The sequence below is a fragment of the Penicillium solitum genome (genome assembly GCF_028829755.1).
Source record: "Penicillium solitum strain IBT 25940 chromosome Unknown utg000005l_segment0_segment0, whole genome shotgun sequence".
Classification (NCBI taxonomy): domain Eukaryota; kingdom Fungi; phylum Ascomycota; class Eurotiomycetes; order Eurotiales; family Aspergillaceae; genus Penicillium; species Penicillium solitum.
The window spans coordinates 1,016,827-1,036,608 of record NW_027072125.1 but is presented as its reverse complement, the minus strand read 5'-3'; the positions used below and the strand labels follow the sequence as shown (position 1 = coordinate 1,036,608).

The following is a 19,782-nucleotide window of genomic DNA, read 5'->3' as shown; positions in this document are numbered from 1 at the left end:
ACACCTAATATAAGCTCAATCGTTCATCCCTCGTGTCATCGTACACAAGCCTGGGCTTGGCCTACAGACTATTATGTCTGGGTCCCCGCCAATTCTTTCAAGGTCTCTTCTGCGCCCCTGTACCAACGTCCCATCTCTTCTAGTCCATCACTTTCACCCTGTTGCTTCTTGCGTTGCGCTTCACGGGCTTGCGCGATCGCATCTGACTTCCGTCGCTCAAGCACGCTGCGCTCTCTCTCTACTGCCTCTGCCTCTCGGGTTTTCCGAGGCAATGTGTTGTGCACGGCAGCCAGCTGACGGTTCAACGCTGCCAGTTCCGCCTCACGTTCCGCCAGCAGCGCCAAGGTCGCAGGAAGCGGAAGATTCTGCGAGGAGGAAGTATTGTTAGGATTGGAAGGATCCATGGTGGCTACCTGCTTGGTGCGGAGCTCGGCGATTGTCGACTCAAGATTTTCGATTGAAGGAGGCAGCGTTGAGAGTTGTGTAGTTTGAAGCTCGACATTCTTGTAACCTGTCATGGTCGCGGAAAACGCTTCAGTCAACATGTTCATCTTCCACAGTCATTGGCCACTCACGGCTTGCTAGGTCACGACCCATTTGCTCCATCTCCTCAATCATAATCCGGGCGTCTTCTTTCCGTGCCTTGAGCTCGGCTTTCACGTCCGCTAGTTGCGTCTCCAGTTCCATGTTCTCATTGTGTCCGACAATCATAGGTGGGTCGCCAACAATGGCGCGCAAGAACTTTTCTTTTGTTACTTGCTCGAGATAGGAGAATCGCAGCTTGGAGAATAGTTCCTATGCGAAAATATTAGTATTTGCTCGTCTGGACAGCGGGCGTTCGCGGTATTCGGGCTCATCGCGCGAACCTTGTAGTGTGCAAGATCAGCCTCCAACAAGGCAGGGGTAGGATCGTCGAAATTCGAGACCGAAACATCAGAGGTTCGTTTTGAAGGAGACGGGTAAGATCCTCCAACTTCCGTGGAAATTGGCTCACTGATGCGAATAATCGCGAGTCGGTCCTTCAAATTGCCATTCTCCTCCAGCTGCTGAAGTGCTGCAAGGGCTTCGGATGATGAGTCTGCCATATTGATAGGGCTTGGATATCGGAAACCTGGCTATGAAAAAGGAACCCGACGTGGTATGCGATTGCTAGAGAGCTTGGAGGGGCCGAGTCCACGGGCATTACATTTGCGGGACAGTAAACAGCCCTATATCAAAGGCGGTCAGTCCAACTTTTGGAAGGCGCTTTCGTCTTCGCCTCTCTTGCTTCTCTTTCAACTGAACAAGATTCCGCCTTTGTTTTATTTAATATGGCCTAGCGTATATACTTGCTCTTTCTTTGCCTTCCTCGCTTTCCTCGGTGCACTCCTTCGACACTCTCAGAGTCTTGCGATCTGCGGCTCATCTGCATCATGGACGACGATTATGTTGCGCAGCTCCTGGCCAAGGAGGCTAAGGAGAGTTCTATAAAGTATGCATCTCAAGGAATGAGTGCGTTTATGCCTTCGAGGTTGGTTTGCTCCCATGGTCTGCAGTTTCCACAAGTACAAGACTAACAAACACCTGCAGGCCGACAAGCAATGCCCCAAAACCAAATACCCGCTTCCTACGAAATCTCATCAAAGTAACAGACAATCATAACACTGCTCTCAAGCTCAAAGAGGAAAGAGAAGCACGGGAGCGTATGCGCCAACTGAAACATCAGGCCTCGGGTGCTTCAGGTGCTTTAGCTCCAACATCGACAGACCGTTCTTCCAAACGATCTGATGATCGGAGTGAACTGCGAGGATCAAGGGACCACCGGAGAGGAGATTGGGAAGATCGCAATCGTTCACATCGAAAAAGAACTCGAAGTCGCTCCCCTTCGGCAGAACGAGACCGGTCGCGGAGGCATCGAGGAAGAAACGAAGAGTATGGCGGAACTGGAGAGAGAGACAAAGACCGCGGTGAACATCGGCGCGAACACAGGGATCACGAGTCATCTAGAAGAGATCGACGGGACAGAGATAAGGAACACACCAGACGGCGACGTGAGCGATCATACTCGAGGTCTCCCAGCCGTTCTCCGCACATGGACCGGAGTACCGATCGCCATCGCCATCGAAGACAAAAACGTCAATCTGGACATTCCACTCGCTCCCTTTCCCGTTCCCGCTCGCCAGAGTCGTACATATCTCGACGGTCAAAGCGGGAAGATGCATCGCCACATGGCTCCCGCCGTTCTCGCCTTGAAACCAGCACGCGACACAAACAAGCGTCCCCGTTGTCTACTATAACTCCACGCCAGAGCGAGATGGGCAACGAATCCGATCCCCTAGAAGACCTTGTCGGGCCACTTCCCCCTCGACAAAACGAGGCACCTATCCGCTCACGCGGGCGAGGTGCCTATAAACACAATATGAGCAATATCGATGCTCACTTTGCACCCGGCTACGACCCGGCTACCGATGTGCATCTAGATGAAGACAAAATACACTCCATGGGCCAGGAATCATCTCGACGTCCTGTCGCGGGGCTCATGACCAAAGACGATGACTGGGACATGGCAATGGAGGCGCTGCGCGATCGTGAGCGCTGGAGGAGTAAGGGCGAGGAGAGGCTGCGTACAGCAGGAATTGACGAGGCAGTCATTGATAAATGGAAGAATAACACAGCTTTTGCAGGCGTGGACGGAGAAGGCAAACCGGAGGATGTACAGTGGTCGAAGAAAGGTGAAGGGCGAGAGTGGGATCGCGGCAAGTTTGTGGATGACGATGGCCATATTGACATTCGGGCTGCTTGGTAGTGTCTCTTACTAGATGTTTTGATAATTGGCGTTCGAGGACTGCTACGATGATACCAAGGTGTATATTATAACCTTTTATTTTTTTGTTTATTTTAGCTTACACATCATTCATGGATATTTTAGTTTTTCTTGTCTTGTTATAAAATATAGTAGAAGAAGATAACATTCTTAAATAATTCAATGTTTTATAGTCATTGCCTTGAAGTGACAATAAATATATCTCACAAGGACGATAGCATGAAATCTCAATTAGAAGGGTTGATTACATATGTAAGCAACTAATGTTTCTAAATAAGCACCCCGACAACAAGCTACATAATAATCAAGAATTAATACTTAATACCTATCTTGTACTCTGGTAAAAAGTGTCGTTGGTGTCCAATTATACTGTAGTTGACCTTGACCGGATGGTTCCGCGGCTTTGTCAAAGTGCGGAAATTCCCCGGGCCTCGCAGATTTGAAAGATGATGGTACTCCAGCGTTAACTGACGACATTGTTAATATCATAAAGATTGGTCAACGCTTATTATTTGCATCGATTTTCAACCCCACTAAGCAAAGAGTTATATGCCACATATACCTGTAGTCTCGCACCTATTTCTTTACATACTCACTACTCCCCTCTGATCTTCCTCAATAACCCCAATCTATTCACAATGTCAGACCCATCCGCCTACTCATACCCATCTCCATTGGAGGGGTACGAAAACCTCGAGCCACTGTCCGAGTAAGTGTCCCCCGCAACCACATCGCACGCAAGATACTTATTTTCCGTTGTAGCGAGCGCGCCGAAGACGGCAAGTCATTTAAGAACCCCCAAAATGGCGAGTTGAGCAAAGCCTACTCGGAATTCCCCGATCCTCTTTCCAAAGGCCGAGAGGGAGGTTTCGACGTCCACATCTATCATTTCCAAGTACGTGCCGCCACCACCCACCCCGGACCACAAATCCAAGTCACAAAATAGCTAACGCATCGATTAGAATAACCCCGACCAAGCCGCATTTGCCAAGGCGCTTTGGGAACGAATTAGACGAGAATGTAAGTAACACATCCTTCTAGCCTAGGAACTACATCGCCTGCCTGTCGACTGCGGGGTTGAATTGCGCATTTCAATTGATTTGCTTACACCTTTAAACAGTCCCCGAGCTTCGAATTTATACTTTCTTCGACCGGCCTATTGGTCCTCACCCGGTAGCAATGTTCGAAGTGAATTTGTTCACACCTGCGCAGTTTGGAGCTTTCATTCCTTGGCTGGTTATCAACCGGGGTCCGCTCAGTGCTCTCGTTCATCCTAATACAGTGGCATCAGAGGATGAGCGCAATCATACCCAACGCGCGACTTGGCTTGGTGATCGGATTCCGTTGGATTTGGGAATTTTTAAGAAGAATAAGTGATAGAAGGGGGAGGCTGAGAGGCCGAAGCTGGAGATGTGGGATTCATGGATTATTTTAGCAACGTAATAATGCCATCAATGAATATTTATATACAGAAAGTCCATTTTACAACATGGTACGTACTATTTGGGCCTTTATTGGCATTCTATGTATCTATACACGAGCATGGTTCCCTACATTCCACGAACGTACTCAGTAGGTCGGGGAAGAATTCGACTTCAAATACCAGAAGTCAGTTCGATGCCAACTATGTCTTTGATCATGGGATCCACACAAGAGGATATCTACACTGACTTGGGGAAAAAGATTGAAACATATTCTCAGTTTGGTGACCGACGAGCTGTTGGTATCCGTCGTTTGGTCTCGGTTAGTCCGAGATGCTTCATAGTTAAGCTTCATGGTACGACGGAAAAAGGCTGATTACGCTGACTGATAATATGATGTGTAAAGCAAATAGATAGAACTAATAGAATAAAATCTCTAAAGCTAACTTTGTAGTCTTGTATATAGCCAAATAAAATAGTTTCTGAAGGCTTGTAGTGAGTGGATTTCAACTCGTACGCCTTCCTATAATTTTATTGTATAACCTACTACTCTATCCCATCTGAAGACAGGAACGGATTTGACTACAAGCCTCCAACACGGTAAAGAACAAACGCCACAACGTATTATGTTGAAGAATGTCAACGGCTGGTACAAATACGCGATGCTATTGGTGTACCTCACCGCTCTATCCAGATAAACCGAGGAGCGCCGTGCACATTTTAAGGTTCTCAAGACAAATAAGAATCACAAATGACAATTTCCATAGGAAGAAGACTATATCACTACAAGTAACTCGACCTAATTCGACCCCATCCCGAACTATTCGTTGTGAGGGGGCAGGTGACATCGTCAGCCCAACAACAATTTAGAGCAATGATCTTCAGCCATGAGATCTGACACGCAGATCGCACTATTATTATGACTAGCAAGCAACAAATTATGACCATTACTACACCCACCTGTTCATGGGACACCCGATACAAGGCTCACATTCCTCGGGGTTGCATAATGCATACACTTTATGCCGGAGGATAAAGGATATAGTCAGGGAACCTTCCAACGATCCCACCCTATTGCAGGAAAAATACCACCTGAGTACAACTTGGGTTGTCTATGGCCCTGCCGTCTTGTCTGAGTTTGAAAATCGAAGTCGAGGTGCTGTGATCTGCTGCTCGGGACACTAGTATGATCCCCGTCGAGGAGACCAGTCACCTCAGGGATCCATGGCGTAGCTTGAAGTACAAAAGACCTTGTGATTATAGACATCCAATACTTGAAATTTAGTTCAACTGCTCCTCGCCCACGGTATATCTTCCAATCCCATCCCCATGACAAAGTCATGCTGAGAAAATTCAGATATTACATCGTTGTAAGGTAACAGGTCTTGATTATTTCGCTTAAAGGGATTAAAAGGGTGCTCGTCGCTCTTCAATACTTGAGAACTGTCACACAAGATGCATCTTTTTATATCGTTGGCACTACTTGGTCTATCTTCAACCCAACAAGTTTGGGCATCACTCAATGACAGGGCTACGTCTGACGTCCCACCATATGTCTTGGAATACGGTACACTATCTTAAATCTATATTTCTGATATTGTCTTACTTATTCGACTTTACAGCACCCTTGGTCTGGCTCCATAGTCAGGAAACATACATGCCGAGCGATATCCAGCAGCAGGTCGATCATACCAGACCCAATGTGAACTGGACAACTATTGAGGGAGTGGAGTCGCCACTAAACCTAAATAACCTTGACACGCTCAATTCCATGGGAAATACAAGCGTCTACCTAACCTCTCTAGAGGGCATCGAAGCCGATCCAGAACCAGCCTGGTTCCGGGGGATCAGACCAGACTCACAGGGGCGAATAGGTAACGGTACAGGGAGTGTCATCATCATCGCAGATCGCGGCAACGGAACCGTTGATGCATTCTACTTTTACTTCTACGCGTGAGCTTAACTGTATCCCGAGTCTGACTTTTTACTGACCTGATCCTAGATTCAACAAAGGCGGCAGAGTCCTAGGCTTAGAATTCGGCGACCACATCGGAGACTGGTTAGTGCGAAGAACACTGTGTAGAGCTGCTCTTGCTAAAATTACAAACAAACAGGGAACATAACATGATCCGCTTCGTCAACGGCACACCCGACGCAATATGGTACAGCCAGCATGCCAGCGGACAGGCATTTACCTACGCCGCCGTTGAAAAGAAGGATAAGCGACCATATGCCTACTCCGCGAGAGGCACGCATGCAAACTACGCAATTGCAGGGTAAATACAGAAAATCTTTGGAATCTGCTGGTGGAATGTCAATACTGATAAAATATCCAGAAAACACGACCACACCATTCCGGGCTTCAACCTCCCTGCAGGGTTTTTGATGGACTATACAAACCGCGGCGTGCTGTGGGATCCCCTACTCAATGTGTACACTTACACCTACGATAAAGCAACAGCTGGATTCAAGGCTGTGAACTCCAAAGATCCAGTGGCGTGGTTGGATTTCAATGGGAAATGGGGTGATGACCAGCCGCCTAATGAGCCTTCGATATTTGGGGAGGCTAAAAATGTTGCTGGTCCTAATGGTCCTAAGTTCAAGGGTTTGGATAGGGAGCTGGTGTGTCCTTCCAAGCCGTGCTTTGTGCTTCCGTTTAGGATTTTTTCTGAGGATGCGACTTCGTGAGAGTTGGGGGGTGATGGGGTTGAGTTGGTGGTGGATTGTGGGTATATTGTAATGATCATGATATAGGAGAATATAGTTTGGTATAGACTGATAAGAGTGGAAAGACTGTTGTTTAGATTGAGAGCTTGTACTTCAGCCTTGTGATATTCCCTTGATAAAAATCAAAATGTGATGCTTCAGCTTGGTCCAAGCTGGAGATATTTCCTCACGCCGAACAATCAAGAGAAAAGGAGAGTACATTAACAATTCCTGGATCAATCGAAGGGAGGTTTGATTCCTCTCATTTAATCTTGTTCTCCCCGGATCCCTTTTACCGTTCTCAGAAAGAAAGTTCCTGCACGCAAGGGAAATCCACCCCCACTTTTGATCCACTCCGTTCTCGAGGTGAGTAAGGGTGATGTTTTTTTAAGTGAGTACAGAGTATATGTACATAGAACATACTCCATACTGCATACTGACACGAGGAAATGATATAGTTTCGAATGTACTATATACAAGGCAAATAAAAACTTTGACTGGAAATGCCCAAGAAAATCGTTCATCGCGTTCCAGCCCTGGAGCCCAGTCCCGCGTGCCCCACCCCCGTCACAATCGGCCTAGAGGAGCTCTTGTGTTTGGGCTGAGATCTTAAATTACCGTGTTTCAGAAATTGAGCTAGCTCGTATTGGAGATGCCTAGGTGGCTCGGGTTCGATATGGTTATTAAACGGCGCAGTTAGTTTGATGAGGTGCATATGATAGCGGCTTTGCGAGTAATTGTTCTACAGCCGATGGCTTCACCCTAGGGACAGGAGAGGTTAGCTTTAGTCGGTTAGTTGCTCCGTATAATGTCCAATTTCAGCTGAGGTTGGGACTAATTGGGGTATAATCTGCATACTAGTATACTGTGCAAACAAGACAAACATGTCCTTGGTACTCCGTACTCCATACATCCATATATGTATGTACTTATATATTATACCTCTAACTACTCCGTATGTTGTACCCCGTATTCCTTGTAATATCCGGATAAACATTCTCTCCAATTTGAGCGATATATCAGATTGTTTCGTATCTCTCGGTAAGATTACAAGTGGAGACCTTTCAACGGCCCATAGTGCACGTTCCAGATTCCCCTCTTAGCCACGAGGGGAGAACGTGCTTACCATGTGTATTCGGGTACCCGGATATGATATTCAATATCATGATACTCCTACTTTTGTACGTACAGCTGAAAAGACACGAGAGTTCAAACATCCCGTCTATTAGCTTCAATTGGCGGACGAACCGGCGTTCAATGACCAACGATCCAAGCTCCAATGTGGAGAACAGCCGCTCTGGACCAAAGTTGGATTGTGACTTTTTTGTTTTGTTTTTTTTTTTACCCCTGAATGGTCTTCTGATGGTCTTTTCTATATTCATCAGATTTCGATCTTCCCCTTAGTATCGTAAAATAGTCAAATTAAATCCTTCTCTTTCTTTCCCACACCCTTCTTTTCAACTTTCTCCAAGCGCCGCTGTTGCTGGACGCTGTGAGCAGGCCTATTTTCAATTTAAAACAAAAAAACAAAAAACAACCCCCTCCCCCCCAAAAAGAGGAACTCTGAACTTTGAACTTTGTTCAAGTCCCAATTTCAATTCCTCCCCTTCACCCACTGGCTGGGAAACTTCTATCTTGATTGATACCACTCTCACTTATTCCCTTTTCATATCTTTTGCTGTCGCAGACACTTTCGTTTTTTGAGAAAACCGATCCCCGAATTGGCAATTGGATTGAATCCCACTTTTGTCCAGTTTCAGAGCAGTTTTGAATCGCTCCATCTCCACCGGATCTCAGCACTATCTGCAGTATTAGCGCTGTTGAACTCCGATATATATCATATCATTTTATTGGTGAGTGGCGGTTCCCAAGGTTCCAAACCCCTGACGTCTGGTGAGGGGTTCTGGCAATATCGAGATTTCCTTGATAGAGCATAACCCCAGAACTGGCGATAAGAAGAGAAAAGAGAAAGAGAACAGAGAAGGAAAAGAAAGAAACAAAATAAAAGAAAGAAGAAAAGAACCTAATGAGGAAAGAAGAGAACAGACAAACATCCTGAAATGGCAACTACGCGCTTGGGACCTGAAACAGACATCAACCGTCGCACCTCCCTCGGATTCCTTCGTCGTTCTAAATCCACCGAACCCCTAGGCGAGCACAAATCTTCTGGTTCCCGCAAAAAGATGTCCAAAACCCAAGCCATGGAAGATGAGATGCGTCGTCAGCGCGAGTCTTATGCCCCCAAAGTCCCTCCCCGCTTGCCTGATCTTTCCCCCGCCCCGCAACTGGAAACTTTTGGAGGTGAGGAACGTGACAAGTTCCCCGACCCAATCCCAATTCGCCCACAGTCTGGAGTTGTCGCATCACCCTCTATGGCTGGTTCAATCAACAGCGCCGATCCCTATGGGCGCACTGAGAGCATGACCCACCGTGGCCGGTATAGCTATGCTAGTAGTGCTGCCAGCACCGTGAACAGTCCCCGCCGCGTGCGCCGTCGCAAGGACCCCACCTCATACAAGTGAGTCGCCAAGATGGGACATCAACATCAAACCAGACCAGCTAACAATGAAAACCTGTCTAGTGTGCTTGTCATCGGTGCTCGTAACTCGGGAAAAACCTCATTCATCAACTTCCTCCGCAGTGCTCTGGCCATGCCCGCCCATAAGCATCCTTCGCGCACCCCTGAGGAGGTCGAAGAGCTCGAGCGCCAAACCTCGGCCTGGGAAGGATTCGCGTCGCAATACCTGGAAACGGAGTTCGACGGAGAACGTGTCGGACTTACCCTGTGGGACTCTGTAGGCTTGGAGCGGAACATCGCAGATCTTCAGCTGCGTGGCGTGACAGGCTTCCTGGAGAGCAAGTTTGAGGAGACCCTCGCCGAGGAGATGAAGGTTATCCGCTCTCCCGGCGCCCGTGATACTCACATTCACTGCACTTTCCTACTTCTGGATCCCGTGCGTCTGGACGAGAACATCGCCATGGCTGAGCGTGCTGCCAATGGCACGTCCAAGGCCACTGATGCGCCGGTGGTTGGGATTCTGGACCAGAATCTGGATATCCAGGTCTTGCGCACGGTGCTGGGCAAGACCACTGTGGTGCCGGTTATCAGCAAGGCGGATACGATCACCTCCGCCCACATGAACTACCTCCGCAAGGCGGTCTGGAGCAGCTTGAAGCAGGCCAATATCGACCCCCTTGAGATCTTGACATTGGAGGACCAGGAGGAAGAGTACTCCTCGTCGGAAAGTGCGGATGAAGATGAAATCTTGGAGCTTGACAAACCCGAGTCGACTGAGACAGGGGATGCCAGCGAAGCCAAAGAATCCGAGGACGCAAGCGAAAATGTCCCCAGCTCGCCATCGCAGCTCAGCCAGGGCACTCGCAGGTCCAACACGTCGCAGGTCATCAACCAGCACGTCCCCTTCTCGATTCTGTCCCCGGACCCTCACTCGCTGGCAGCTGGAGACCAACCCGTCGGTCGCCGATTCCCCTGGGGCTTTGCAGATCCATATGACGCCGAGCACTGTGACTTTGTTCGCCTGAAGGACTCCGTCTTCTCCGATTGGCGTTCCGAGCTGCGGGAGGCCAGCCGCGTGGTCTGGTATGAGCGCTGGAGAACCAACCGCCTCAACCGCAATGGACAGCCGACGATGCCCGCCCAGAAGCAAAACTACGGTGGCCGTCAGGGACCTTATGATGGCCGTCGCACGCGATAAACGGGTCTCTCCCCTTCCTTTCCCATAGCTTTCTCTTCCCGCACATACCCCCATTCTTCGCGGCCTAGCACCTCGCAAGGCTTCTTTTTATGTCATACCTGCTTTTCCTTTCTCTTCTGACAAAATGTTTCGAAATCCGGAACCTGTACTATTGCTGTTCATCTATTGTTTGCACGGTAATTTGATAGTTTATCTTGAATCCTAATTCTGAGAGAGTAAATGTAGTAATGTAGTAATGTATAGAGTACCTTGACCCCTCGGCTTCATTTACAATCTGACATGCGCATTGGTCAGAGGTCTTCTGCGGCTGAAGCGCCGGTCAGCGACGATCGTGAGTTCAGCTGTAAGCCAATAAGAGCCGCTAATCCTTGGCTACATGAGTGAAGAATCACAGACTAGCTCTTCAGAAGTTGGCGCCGATGAATACGAGGTGCTATAAACTTCTCGCTTTGTCTCTTCTTTCCCTTCCCTTTTTTTTTTTTTCTAAATTCACTTCCACATGAGTAGAGAGAAGGCTTCATATCTATAAGTATAGAATGACCTAGCGGACATCGCACAAAGAACCCCCCCCCCAGTCCACTCTCCTCTTGTGTGACCAAAGACCTCAAAAAAAAAGAAAATAAACCCGTTGGAAAACATACACATTGAATAATCAAATCAGCAAGACCACACCCCATTGGACCAACAATGTCTCTCCAAGTGAATGACCCACGGTCGCGAACCCGGTCCAAATCCCCTGGTCGCGAGCGCTCACGGTCGCGGTCGCGCGACAGCCGAGTCCCCTCCCCCTCGCCCTCGCCCTCTCATCGCTCCCGCTCTCCAGCCGTCGAAGCCCCAAGAAGCAAAGGCTATAATCCCGACGAAGAAGCCGAAATCGAGCGCCAATACAAGCTAATCAGCGAGCGCCGTCGCGAACCAAACAATGAGGAGCCCCGCCCCGTCGTCTCGCGCGCCCCAAGAACCCCCCGCTACGATGTGGACCGCTCGGACTCGGACTCGGAGTCTAGACGTCGCGACGCAGAAAGCGCAAGACGACGTCGCGATGATCGCTATGAACACTCGGACGAAGAGCGCGGGTCTGCGGCGGCTTCGTCGCGGTCGCATCGGCGTCGACCTTCGTCGCCAGACCGTGGAAGTCGTGTGAATCAACACGACTCAGACGATTCAGCAGATGATCTGGCTTACGGTGATGCGCCGGGAAGTCATCCTAGCTATGCACGCCCGAATCGGTATAGCTATGCCCAGCCCACGCAGTTCGTCTCCGCTGCCCCGCGACAGCCGGGTTACCCTGCCGGCTCGGTTGACTGGGCCTCCGTGCCGGAATGCGAACGTCCTGGATACGTGCCGCCTTCCTCCCAGCCTGCAGGTCCGGCTAGTATGCCCGGCGCATTCCCTGTGGCGTCGACCTATCCCGCTAGCTCGGGGGCTGTGCCGGCGCCTGTGAATCCCGCGCTGCAGTATGCTGCGACGAATGTTAATTATACGCCTTCGCATTATCGGACTGCCTCGGCGAGTGATACTGGTTATCCGCCGCCGGCCGCGGGATATGCGAATCCCGGCGTGTACCAGTATGCGCAGGTCGATCCTAATGTGAAGTATGCTTCGAAGACGGTGCCGGTGTCGGGGTCGGGGCCTAAGCCGATATACCCTGCTTCTACGCATGAGCAGTTTTCTAGACCGATTCCGCAGACGCAGGGTCAGTATCAGCCGCAACCCCAGCAGCAGCAGCATCAGCAACAGCAGCATCAGCAGCCGCCGCCAGACCAGTATCGGTATAAACACGAGCCTCAGAAACAAGAACCTCAGTTTGTAGAGATCACGCCCGGTGGGAATCGGTCGAGTGCTCGTCCACACAGTCACTCTGTGTCGTCATCGAATACCCTCGCAGTTAGCGGAGCCAGTGCATCTCATTCGGCCCATCCCCCAGCTAGTCCCCTGCTGGAGCCGTACCACGGTACTTACCAGTCCATCTCACCCATGCCAACCGCAATCGTCATCCCCTCCATCCGCGACGACGACATCTCAGACCTCGAACCACTAGACGGCGGAAACTCCGCCTCAGACTCAAGCCGACGCGGCAAACACACTCGCTCGCACTCATCGATCAGCGAGAAAGAATCCCGCACCCGCAGTAGCAAATACAAGAAAGACAAAGAGCGCGACGACAAACGCCGCATCCGCCAATCAGGCCACGACCGCCACGACTCCAGCTCCTCAATCCTCAGCACCGACCCCCGAGTCCTAGTCTCCCCAACAACGGGTCGCAAACGCGTCTCCTTCTACGACGCCGGCCCAGACGCCGCCGCTATGCAATCCGCCCTAAACCACACACGAAACATAGACAGCAAACCCATAATCCAAATCCTCCCGCGACTCACCAGCGACGAGATCCTGCTTCTACGCCAGGAATACAAAACCCGCGTGCGCATGCAAGGAAAAGGAATAAACCTCGCCAAACACCTCCGTCTCAAACTCGGCAGTTCCTCCTTCGGAAAAGTCTGCTACGCAACCGCCCTCGGACGCTGGGAATCAGAGGCTTATTGGGCGAACTGCTATTACCAAGCGGGGACATCTCGTCGCGAACTACTCATCGAGTCACTGATGGGTAGGTCGAATGCTGCGATTCGCGAAATTAAGAATTCCTTCCGTGATACCCGCTACGATAATAGTCTCGAGCGTTGCATGCGGTCTGAGTTACGGGCTGATAAATTCCGTGTTGCCATTCTGCTTGCGCTTGAGGGACAACGGCAGGATGAGCGCGAGCCGCTCGATAAACGGCTTGTGAGGGATGATGTGCAGGATTTGCATCGTGCTATTGTGCGGGAGGGGGGTGAGACTGCTATGATTCATATTATTGTGCTGAGGAGTGATTCCCATCTGAGGGAGGTTTTGAGGGCTTACGAGGATAATTATGGGCATAATTTTACCAGGGCTATGATTTCCAAGTCCAGGAATCTAGTGGTATGTATTTTGATGCGTCCCCCCTTTCCCCTTCTCCCTTCCAGTCAATACTGACTTGACTTGACTCACGAAAATGAAATTGAATGTCCATAACTAACATATACCCTAGGGCGAGACACTAGCACACATCCTCAACGGCGCAATCAATAGACCAATGCGCGACGCCCTTCTCCTCCACCAGGCCCTCCGCGAATCCCGAACTGGTCGTGAGCGCTCAGAATTGCTCATTTCCCGTCTCGTGCGTCTGCATTGGGAGCCTAGACATCTTGATCTTGTTAAGAATGAGTATCGGCGCAGATACCATGAGCGGTTGGAGGAGGCTATCGCCGAGGAGATTCTGTCGTCGAATGGAGGACAGGATTGGGGCGAATTTTGTATTGAGTTGGCGCGGAATGCTTGAGTGTGGTTTCTGTGTGTGATGGATGTTTTACTAGCATTTTTATCCTGTTGTTGTTTGGCTGTTGTTGCTGGATGTTGTTTGTGAGGTGGTGTATTCCTGCTCTATAGGGTGGGATTTTAGTTTGTACTTGGTTTCTTGCGTATATTATCTCTATCCTTGGATTTTGTTTGGTGTATATGTACTGTACTTATTGATTGTCCTATGTATGCTCTATGTTCTATATACAAAGTGTTATTGCATGTGTATAGGATTCGCTGAGCTGTTTCTTAGGGCTGGGTGTTTCCAATACAGGATGGTCCACATATCCATATGTTTACTTAACATGCAGATAATAATGCGAGTGGGATGTAGGATAAATAGGCATCCTCAATATTTTGCACCATGAAGTATAGCATGGAAAGGTTAGGTGTAGGGAGGAGGCCAGTGAGTTGGTGCTGGGTTTGTTTGCTGAGGTTGGGGTTGGGGTTGGTTGGTGGAAGGCTGTCTTTTCATAGGTGCCTACGCCATTGTAAAATTAGGACGAGAAACAGTCCCATTGCAGGTGAGATGACTGGATCAGAATTGCTCGTCTAGCAGCTACAGCGGTAGTGGTTTGGTGTGGATGCGTTGCCCGAGCCTCCAAACGAAGTGCATATCAATCTTTTGTCGATGATTATGCCTCGAAGTTGGTTGCTTTGTCGGAGGTTGTGATTGAACTAAATATATCTGTATCTTTGGACATCATTGGTTGATATTGGTTGATATTGGGCGTTTTGGGCGTCTTCTTTGTATTGGATTTGGGGATGGTGGGTAGGAGGATGTGCTCTTGTCGAAAAAGAGTGTGGAACATTGGAATCGGCAATAGCCGCCGAACGATCTGCTGGAGAGGTACCTTAAGCGTTTAGTGGCTCTGTTATTGAAAAAGAGGCTCCGATATTTAATACATTCGGTACTTATTGGTTTGAGCACAAGGGGGTTCAATGTCAGGTCATGATCGATATGGCAGATCGGGTTGAGTCTCCTATTGATATCTGATATTGTCGCTATGATGTTACTTAGCTGTTTGTTTTACACCATCATCTTCTAGCGCCATAACCAGTACCTAACACCGGGTAGGTGATGGTGCTCTTGGCATGATTATTATGTCGCTTCCTCTTGTTCTTATTGCGCTTTTGCTATTCTTTCCTTCTCTTTCACACTGGGCGGACACTATTTTCCTTGTTGGGTCTTATATGGTTTTGATTCAGGTATCTAGGAATGTTGAATTGTATGCTTACTTTCGGATTGGTCAACAAGAATCAGCGGTAGTAGATGTTTTTATAAGCGAGCCGGGGTTACATTGACATGGTATGCATAGATGGCACTGGACTTTTGTGGAAATGAGAGTCTGTGCTTCAACTACGATCCCAAATCTTTTAAGTCACATTTGTATATGTAATATAGCAATTACCATTTGTATAGAAGCATATTATAGATAGCCGTGCTATACTTTCCAGAAAAGCAATTTAGTGGGGTGGGTGGGTTCTTGATCAACAAGAGTATCAAAAGCCTATATGGGCAACCAACTCCACATGCTGAAACAATGCCGAAAATTCACTTCTAATTATGTACACAGACCATTGCTCTGAAAGGATTTGGAGATAACCACATTACCTTTTACCTAAGAAGGCCCTTACTTACACCTGCGGAGCAGCCAGCGGCACGCGATGCATTGTACCCAGACGTGGACAACATTTGAAGCCAAGTCTCGAGGGCACTCATTACGTAAATATAATTATCAACACAAGATCACAGGGTGTACTATAGCCATTCTAGCGACGGTACTGTAGAAAGGCCAGTTATAGGCTAGAATCTAATACATGTCACCGGAGATAGCAAAAAGGAGATAATATACTTCGGGGAACGGACACCGAAAGCTTAGATTCTGGTCATTTCGGGGTTCTATGAAATCAGAAAGGGGTTTATGTTATTGGTTTGAAAAAAGTACATTGTGAACTGAATCGACCGACATATCACGCAGCAAGGAGGTTTCAATAGGAGGTGGATCGCGAACACCAAACCAGATCCTGCATTTTGTACGACGTCGCGCACGCGACCTCAACCCATGTACTCCGTATTCCGTATTCAAATACAAGTGAGTGCAACACAAGAGTCCAGGTCTGATGGAATTTGGAACACATTTTTATCCGACTGGGCTGTCGGGGCTAATGCTGACATATAGAGACGACCTTCTCTGCAAGGGGAACCCCTCTGATTTGAGACAGAAACTCATGGACATTTCATTCTCTACTGCAGGTTCCCGAGATCGTCCGTACCCAAGATACCGTGGGTATTCACCTCTCTTCATTCCATGCTCTCGTCGGTTGAATGCCACGCTGCTGATCGCCATTTCCCCGCAGATTTATCGGGCACTAAAGAGCAAGACCTGATATTACCTGCATTAAATCAAAGCCGACGGTCCATATGTCCGCATGATGCTATCACGAAGACCATGAGCTTGGCACTTCTCTTGACTCGTGCCTTATTATTTACCCTGGGCCTATCGGCGATGCCCTCAAACCACCGTTTCTTTTTCGTCTGCAGCCCTTATTTCCCACACCCCTCACCACACTCTTCTTCTCCACACCTTTATTTGCGCCATGCCGCTATATGGTCCGTCACCTGCAAGGCTCGCACCGAACTAGAGTCAAATTACTCCAGTGCTCTTGTCTGCCTAGTGACGCCACTCATTTCGTCGATCCGCATAGACCGCTGCGTGTCTTCCATGCGACCTGAAGGCATGCCGTTTCTTCCGGAAACCGCTAGACCGCGTTTTGGGCTTTGACTTCGGATATAGCCACTCTAGGAAAGTCCACCACCATTCACAGTCCTTCCACTCATCTCCCCCTGTCCTGACAACACCCCTAACATCACTCCGTCCCCCTCTTAGCACAAATCCTCTTCCACTCGGGCGTTGACGGAGGTCAGCAGATTAGCGTCCTTGGGATTTATTGAGACATGCAGGTCTGCTGCTACCTATTTTTTTTTAATATGCCAAGTCGCTTTGATATTCCTCCGTAGAGAGCACATTCTGGCATGCGGGTCTCGGAGGGGCCTTTAGCTTCTCCCCCCTCTCTTCGCAGATTGAGCTCGACTATAAAAATGTCACTAGCATTCCTCTCCTGTAAACACAACGCCGATCCCTTTCTTCAGCCATCCTGTCAGAGTGCTTTGCAGCCGAGCTCCCTAGGGCTGATTCCCCTTTCTGCAAATAAATAACAGAGCACACTTGCCCCTACATTGGACTTTGTGTATCTTACCATACCTCCGTCCAATTCTGTCATAATGCAGCTGTATCGCCTCGGTCTGCTGGTCGCCTCCTTTGTGTCCTCTATTGGAGCACAGTCGACCTTCTCCCCTGCCCGTCCCCCGGCTATACCCCTCGCCGTTAGGTCACCGTACCTGAGTACTTGGCTCAATGTAGGAACTGATGGTGGTAATGGCGGGTACTTAGCTGGTGAATGGCCTGTCTTTTGGCAGTAAGTTGATTATTACCCACCTTTGGGGTATATGTGAACGTTTATACTAAGAAAATATGATCAGGAACCAGGTCACTGGTTGGGCAGGTATGATCCGCGTGGACGGCAATACCTATACCTGGATGGGCATCCCTGGATCCAAAACTGTCAATCAGACCGCGTTTGAGTATACTTCGACTAAGAGCATCTTCACTATGAACGTGGAGAATAAGGTTGAAATGAACATTACTTTCTTGTCGCCTGTTACACCCACCGATCTCAAACGCCAGTCCCTTGTTTTCTCTTATCTTAATGTTGAGGTCTCTTCTCTTGATGGCCAGAAGCATGATGTACAGGTCTACGCGGATATTTCTGCAGGTTGGTGCTCCGGCCTCGTTTCTTACATACAATGACTGACGAAATGATAGAATGGGTATCGGGCGATCGAAATGCTATCGCAGAATGGGAGTATGGTACCACTGATGGCGTGGCCTACCACAAGGTACACCGACAGACCCAGCTGGCATTTTCTGAAAAGAACGAGCAGGGCGAATGGGGTAACTGGTACTGGGCCACCGGTGACTCGAAAGGCATGACCCACCAGTCTGGCGCGGATACCGATGTCCGTGGTGAGTTCGCGAAAAATGGAAAGCTCACCAATGGCGGCGACACCAACTTCCGGGCTATCTCCTCCACCTGGCCCGTCTTCGGGTTCTCATCTGATCTGGGCTCGGTCGACTCTTCGCCCGTCAGCACACTCTTCTCACTGGGTCTGACACAGGATGAAGCTATTCAATATGAAGGCGCTTCGCAGTATGCCCCAGTGCCGTCCTTATGGAAGAGTTATTTCGGTTCCGAATTGGCTGCTCTTTCATTCTTCCACAAGGATCATGCCGAATCGAGCAATCTCGCAAGCTCTTTCGACAGCAAGGTGGCCCAGGATTCAATTGCTACAGCTGGCCAAGACTATCTCACTGTTACTTCGCTCTCGGTTCGGCAGGCATTTGGTGCTACCCAGCTTTGTGGCACAAAGGACAAAACGTATCTGTTCCTGAAGGAAATCTCTTCCGACGGCAACATGAACACTGTGGATGTTGTCTTCCCAGCATACCCGATTTTCCTGTACACCAACCCCGAGCTCCTGAAGCTCGTTCTCACTCCTCTATTTGAGAACCAGGAGGCTGGAAAATATCCCAATAAATATTCCATGCACGATCTAGGCTCGGCTTACCCGAACGCCACGGGTCACTCCGACGGCACCGACGAGAAAATGCCCTTGGAAGAGTGCGGAGATATGCTCATTATGTCTTTGGCTTATGCACAGAAGTCGGGTGACACTGACTTTTTGAACAACCACTACACTCTGCTCACGCAGTGGACCAGTTATTTGGTCGAGGACTCGCTTTACCCTGCAAACCAGATCTCAACGGACGACTTTGCTGGCTCCCTAGCGTGAGTGATTCCTTCCTGATTTGAAGTTTTCAAACCTAACTAGCATGATTAGCAACCAAACCAACCTCGCACTCAAGGGCATGATCGGTATTCAGGCCATGGCAGTCATTGCCAACCAGACTGGTCACACCGCCGATGCTGCCAATTACTCGAGCATCGCCAAAGACTACATCACTCAGTGGCAGGACCTGGCTATTGCCAAGGATGCGAACCCTCCCCGAACGACCTTGTCCTACGGTGACACTGCTAGCCATGGTAGGTTCAGCCCTTTGTTTTGAGTCTATGAAGTCTTACTTACCATTTCTGCAGGTCTGCTCTACAACCTCTTCGCCGATGCCCAGTTGGGCCTGGATCTTGTTCCACAGTCTGTCTATCAGATGCAGAGCAACTTCTACCCGACTGTTGCAAATAAGTACGGTGTGCCTCTAGACACCCGCCACACATACACAAAAGGTAAACACCCAGACACGTTGCCATTTATTGGTAAATTACTCACAATTCGATAGGTGACTGGGAGTGCTTCGCAGCAGCGGTCAGTTCAGTCGATACTCGGACTATGTTTATCAAAGATCTCGCGACCTGGATCAACGAGACACCCACAAACCGGCCCCTGACTGACCTGTATGACACTATTTCTGGAAAGTAAGTTAATCTACCCTCGATCCTCTAATGATCCTTGCTGACGAGATCTAGTTACCCTCAAAATACTTTCGTCGCTCGCCCCGTCATTGGTGGTTCCTTCGCTCCTCTCCTCGTCCGCTAGCGGACCTTCGCTTCTTGTCGATTTATTTCACTTATAACGCCTTCTGGTCTTTTCACCCATTGATCGCCTTTTTCCCCTACAGAA

General features: G+C 49.1%; 8 protein-coding genes across 8 annotated transcripts; 7 read left to right on the top strand and 1 right to left on the bottom strand.

The window, feature by feature from the left end:
• Positions 1-71: 71 nt before the first annotated feature.
• N7455_008001 (uncharacterized protein) lies at positions 72-1,145 on the bottom strand (the record flags this gene model as incomplete). Its single annotated transcript, XM_040955639.2, has 3 exons — positions 867-1,145; positions 576-795; positions 72-511 (listed from the first exon to the last, which is right to left on the bottom strand). The coding sequence occupies exons 1-3, from the start codon at positions 1,083-1,085 to the stop codon at positions 72-74; spliced, it is 879 nt and encodes a 292-aa protein (XP_040813962.2). The 5' UTR covers positions 1,086-1,145.
• Positions 1,146-1,280: 135 nt separating this feature from the next.
• N7455_008000 (uncharacterized protein) lies at positions 1,281-2,813 on the top strand. Its single transcript, XM_065605793.1, has 2 exons — positions 1,281-1,510; positions 1,570-2,813. Exons 1-2 carry the CDS (start codon positions 1,413-1,415, stop codon positions 2,783-2,785), a joined length of 1,314 nt encoding a protein of 437 aa, XP_065460742.1. The 5' UTR covers positions 1,281-1,412; the 3' UTR covers positions 2,786-2,813.
• A 628-nt stretch (positions 2,814-3,441) lies between these two features.
• On the top strand, positions 3,442-4,180 carry N7455_007999 (DOPA 4,5-dioxygenase family protein; the record flags this gene model as incomplete). The annotated part of the gene is made up of 4 exons (XM_040955648.2): positions 3,442-3,512; positions 3,566-3,698; positions 3,766-3,823; positions 3,924-4,180. 4 exons carry the CDS (start codon positions 3,442-3,444, stop codon positions 4,178-4,180), a joined length of 519 nt encoding a protein of 172 aa, XP_040813982.2.
• A 249-nt stretch (positions 4,181-4,429) lies between these two features.
• N7455_007998 (uncharacterized protein) lies at positions 4,430-4,922 on the top strand (the record flags this gene model as incomplete). Its single annotated transcript, XM_065605792.1, has 2 exons — positions 4,430-4,546; positions 4,791-4,922. The coding sequence occupies 2 exons, from the start codon at positions 4,430-4,432 to the stop codon at positions 4,920-4,922; spliced, it is 249 nt and encodes an 82-aa protein (XP_065460741.1).
• A 959-nt stretch (positions 4,923-5,881) lies between these two features.
• Positions 5,882-6,912, top strand: N7455_007997 (uncharacterized protein; the record flags this gene model as incomplete). Its single annotated transcript, XM_040955610.2, has 4 exons — positions 5,882-6,177; positions 6,227-6,283; positions 6,339-6,500; positions 6,561-6,912. 4 exons carry the CDS (start codon positions 5,882-5,884, stop codon positions 6,910-6,912), a joined length of 867 nt encoding a protein of 288 aa, XP_040813839.2.
• Positions 6,913-8,990: 2,078 nt separating this feature from the next.
• aspE (septin) lies at positions 8,991-10,646 on the top strand (the record flags this gene model as incomplete). Its single annotated transcript, XM_040955715.2, has 2 exons — positions 8,991-9,448; positions 9,512-10,646. 2 exons carry the CDS (start codon positions 8,991-8,993, stop codon positions 10,644-10,646), a joined length of 1,593 nt encoding a protein of 530 aa, XP_040813869.2.
• Positions 10,647-11,333: 687 nt separating this feature from the next.
• On the top strand, positions 11,334-14,007 carry anxc4 (annexin ANXC4; the record flags this gene model as incomplete). Its single annotated transcript, XM_040955579.2, has 2 exons — positions 11,334-13,607; positions 13,717-14,007. The coding sequence occupies 2 exons, from the start codon at positions 11,334-11,336 to the stop codon at positions 14,005-14,007; spliced, it is 2,565 nt and encodes an 854-aa protein (XP_040813909.2).
• Positions 14,008-17,310: 3,303 nt separating this feature from the next.
• gta1 (glutaminase GtaA) lies at positions 17,311-19,698 on the top strand (the record flags this gene model as incomplete). Its single annotated transcript, XM_040955583.2, has 7 exons — positions 17,311-17,504; positions 17,569-17,861; positions 17,912-18,935; positions 18,988-19,190; positions 19,245-19,388; positions 19,442-19,577; positions 19,629-19,698. 7 exons carry the CDS (start codon positions 17,311-17,313, stop codon positions 19,696-19,698), a joined length of 2,064 nt encoding a protein of 687 aa, XP_040813853.2.
• Between the last annotated feature and the right edge of the window lie 84 nt (positions 19,699-19,782).

What these genes read in the sequence shown, in the direction of transcription:
- N7455_008000 (XM_065605793.1), top strand. Translation starts at nt 1,413, where the DNA reads ATGGACGACGATTATGTTGCGCAGCTCCTGGCCAAGGAGGCTAAGGAG. An exon ending in AGTGCGTTTATGCCTTCGAG is followed by an intron (nt 1,511 to 1,569) that starts GTTGGTTTGCTC and finishes AAACACCTGCAG; the next exon opens with GCCGACAAGCAATGCCCCAA.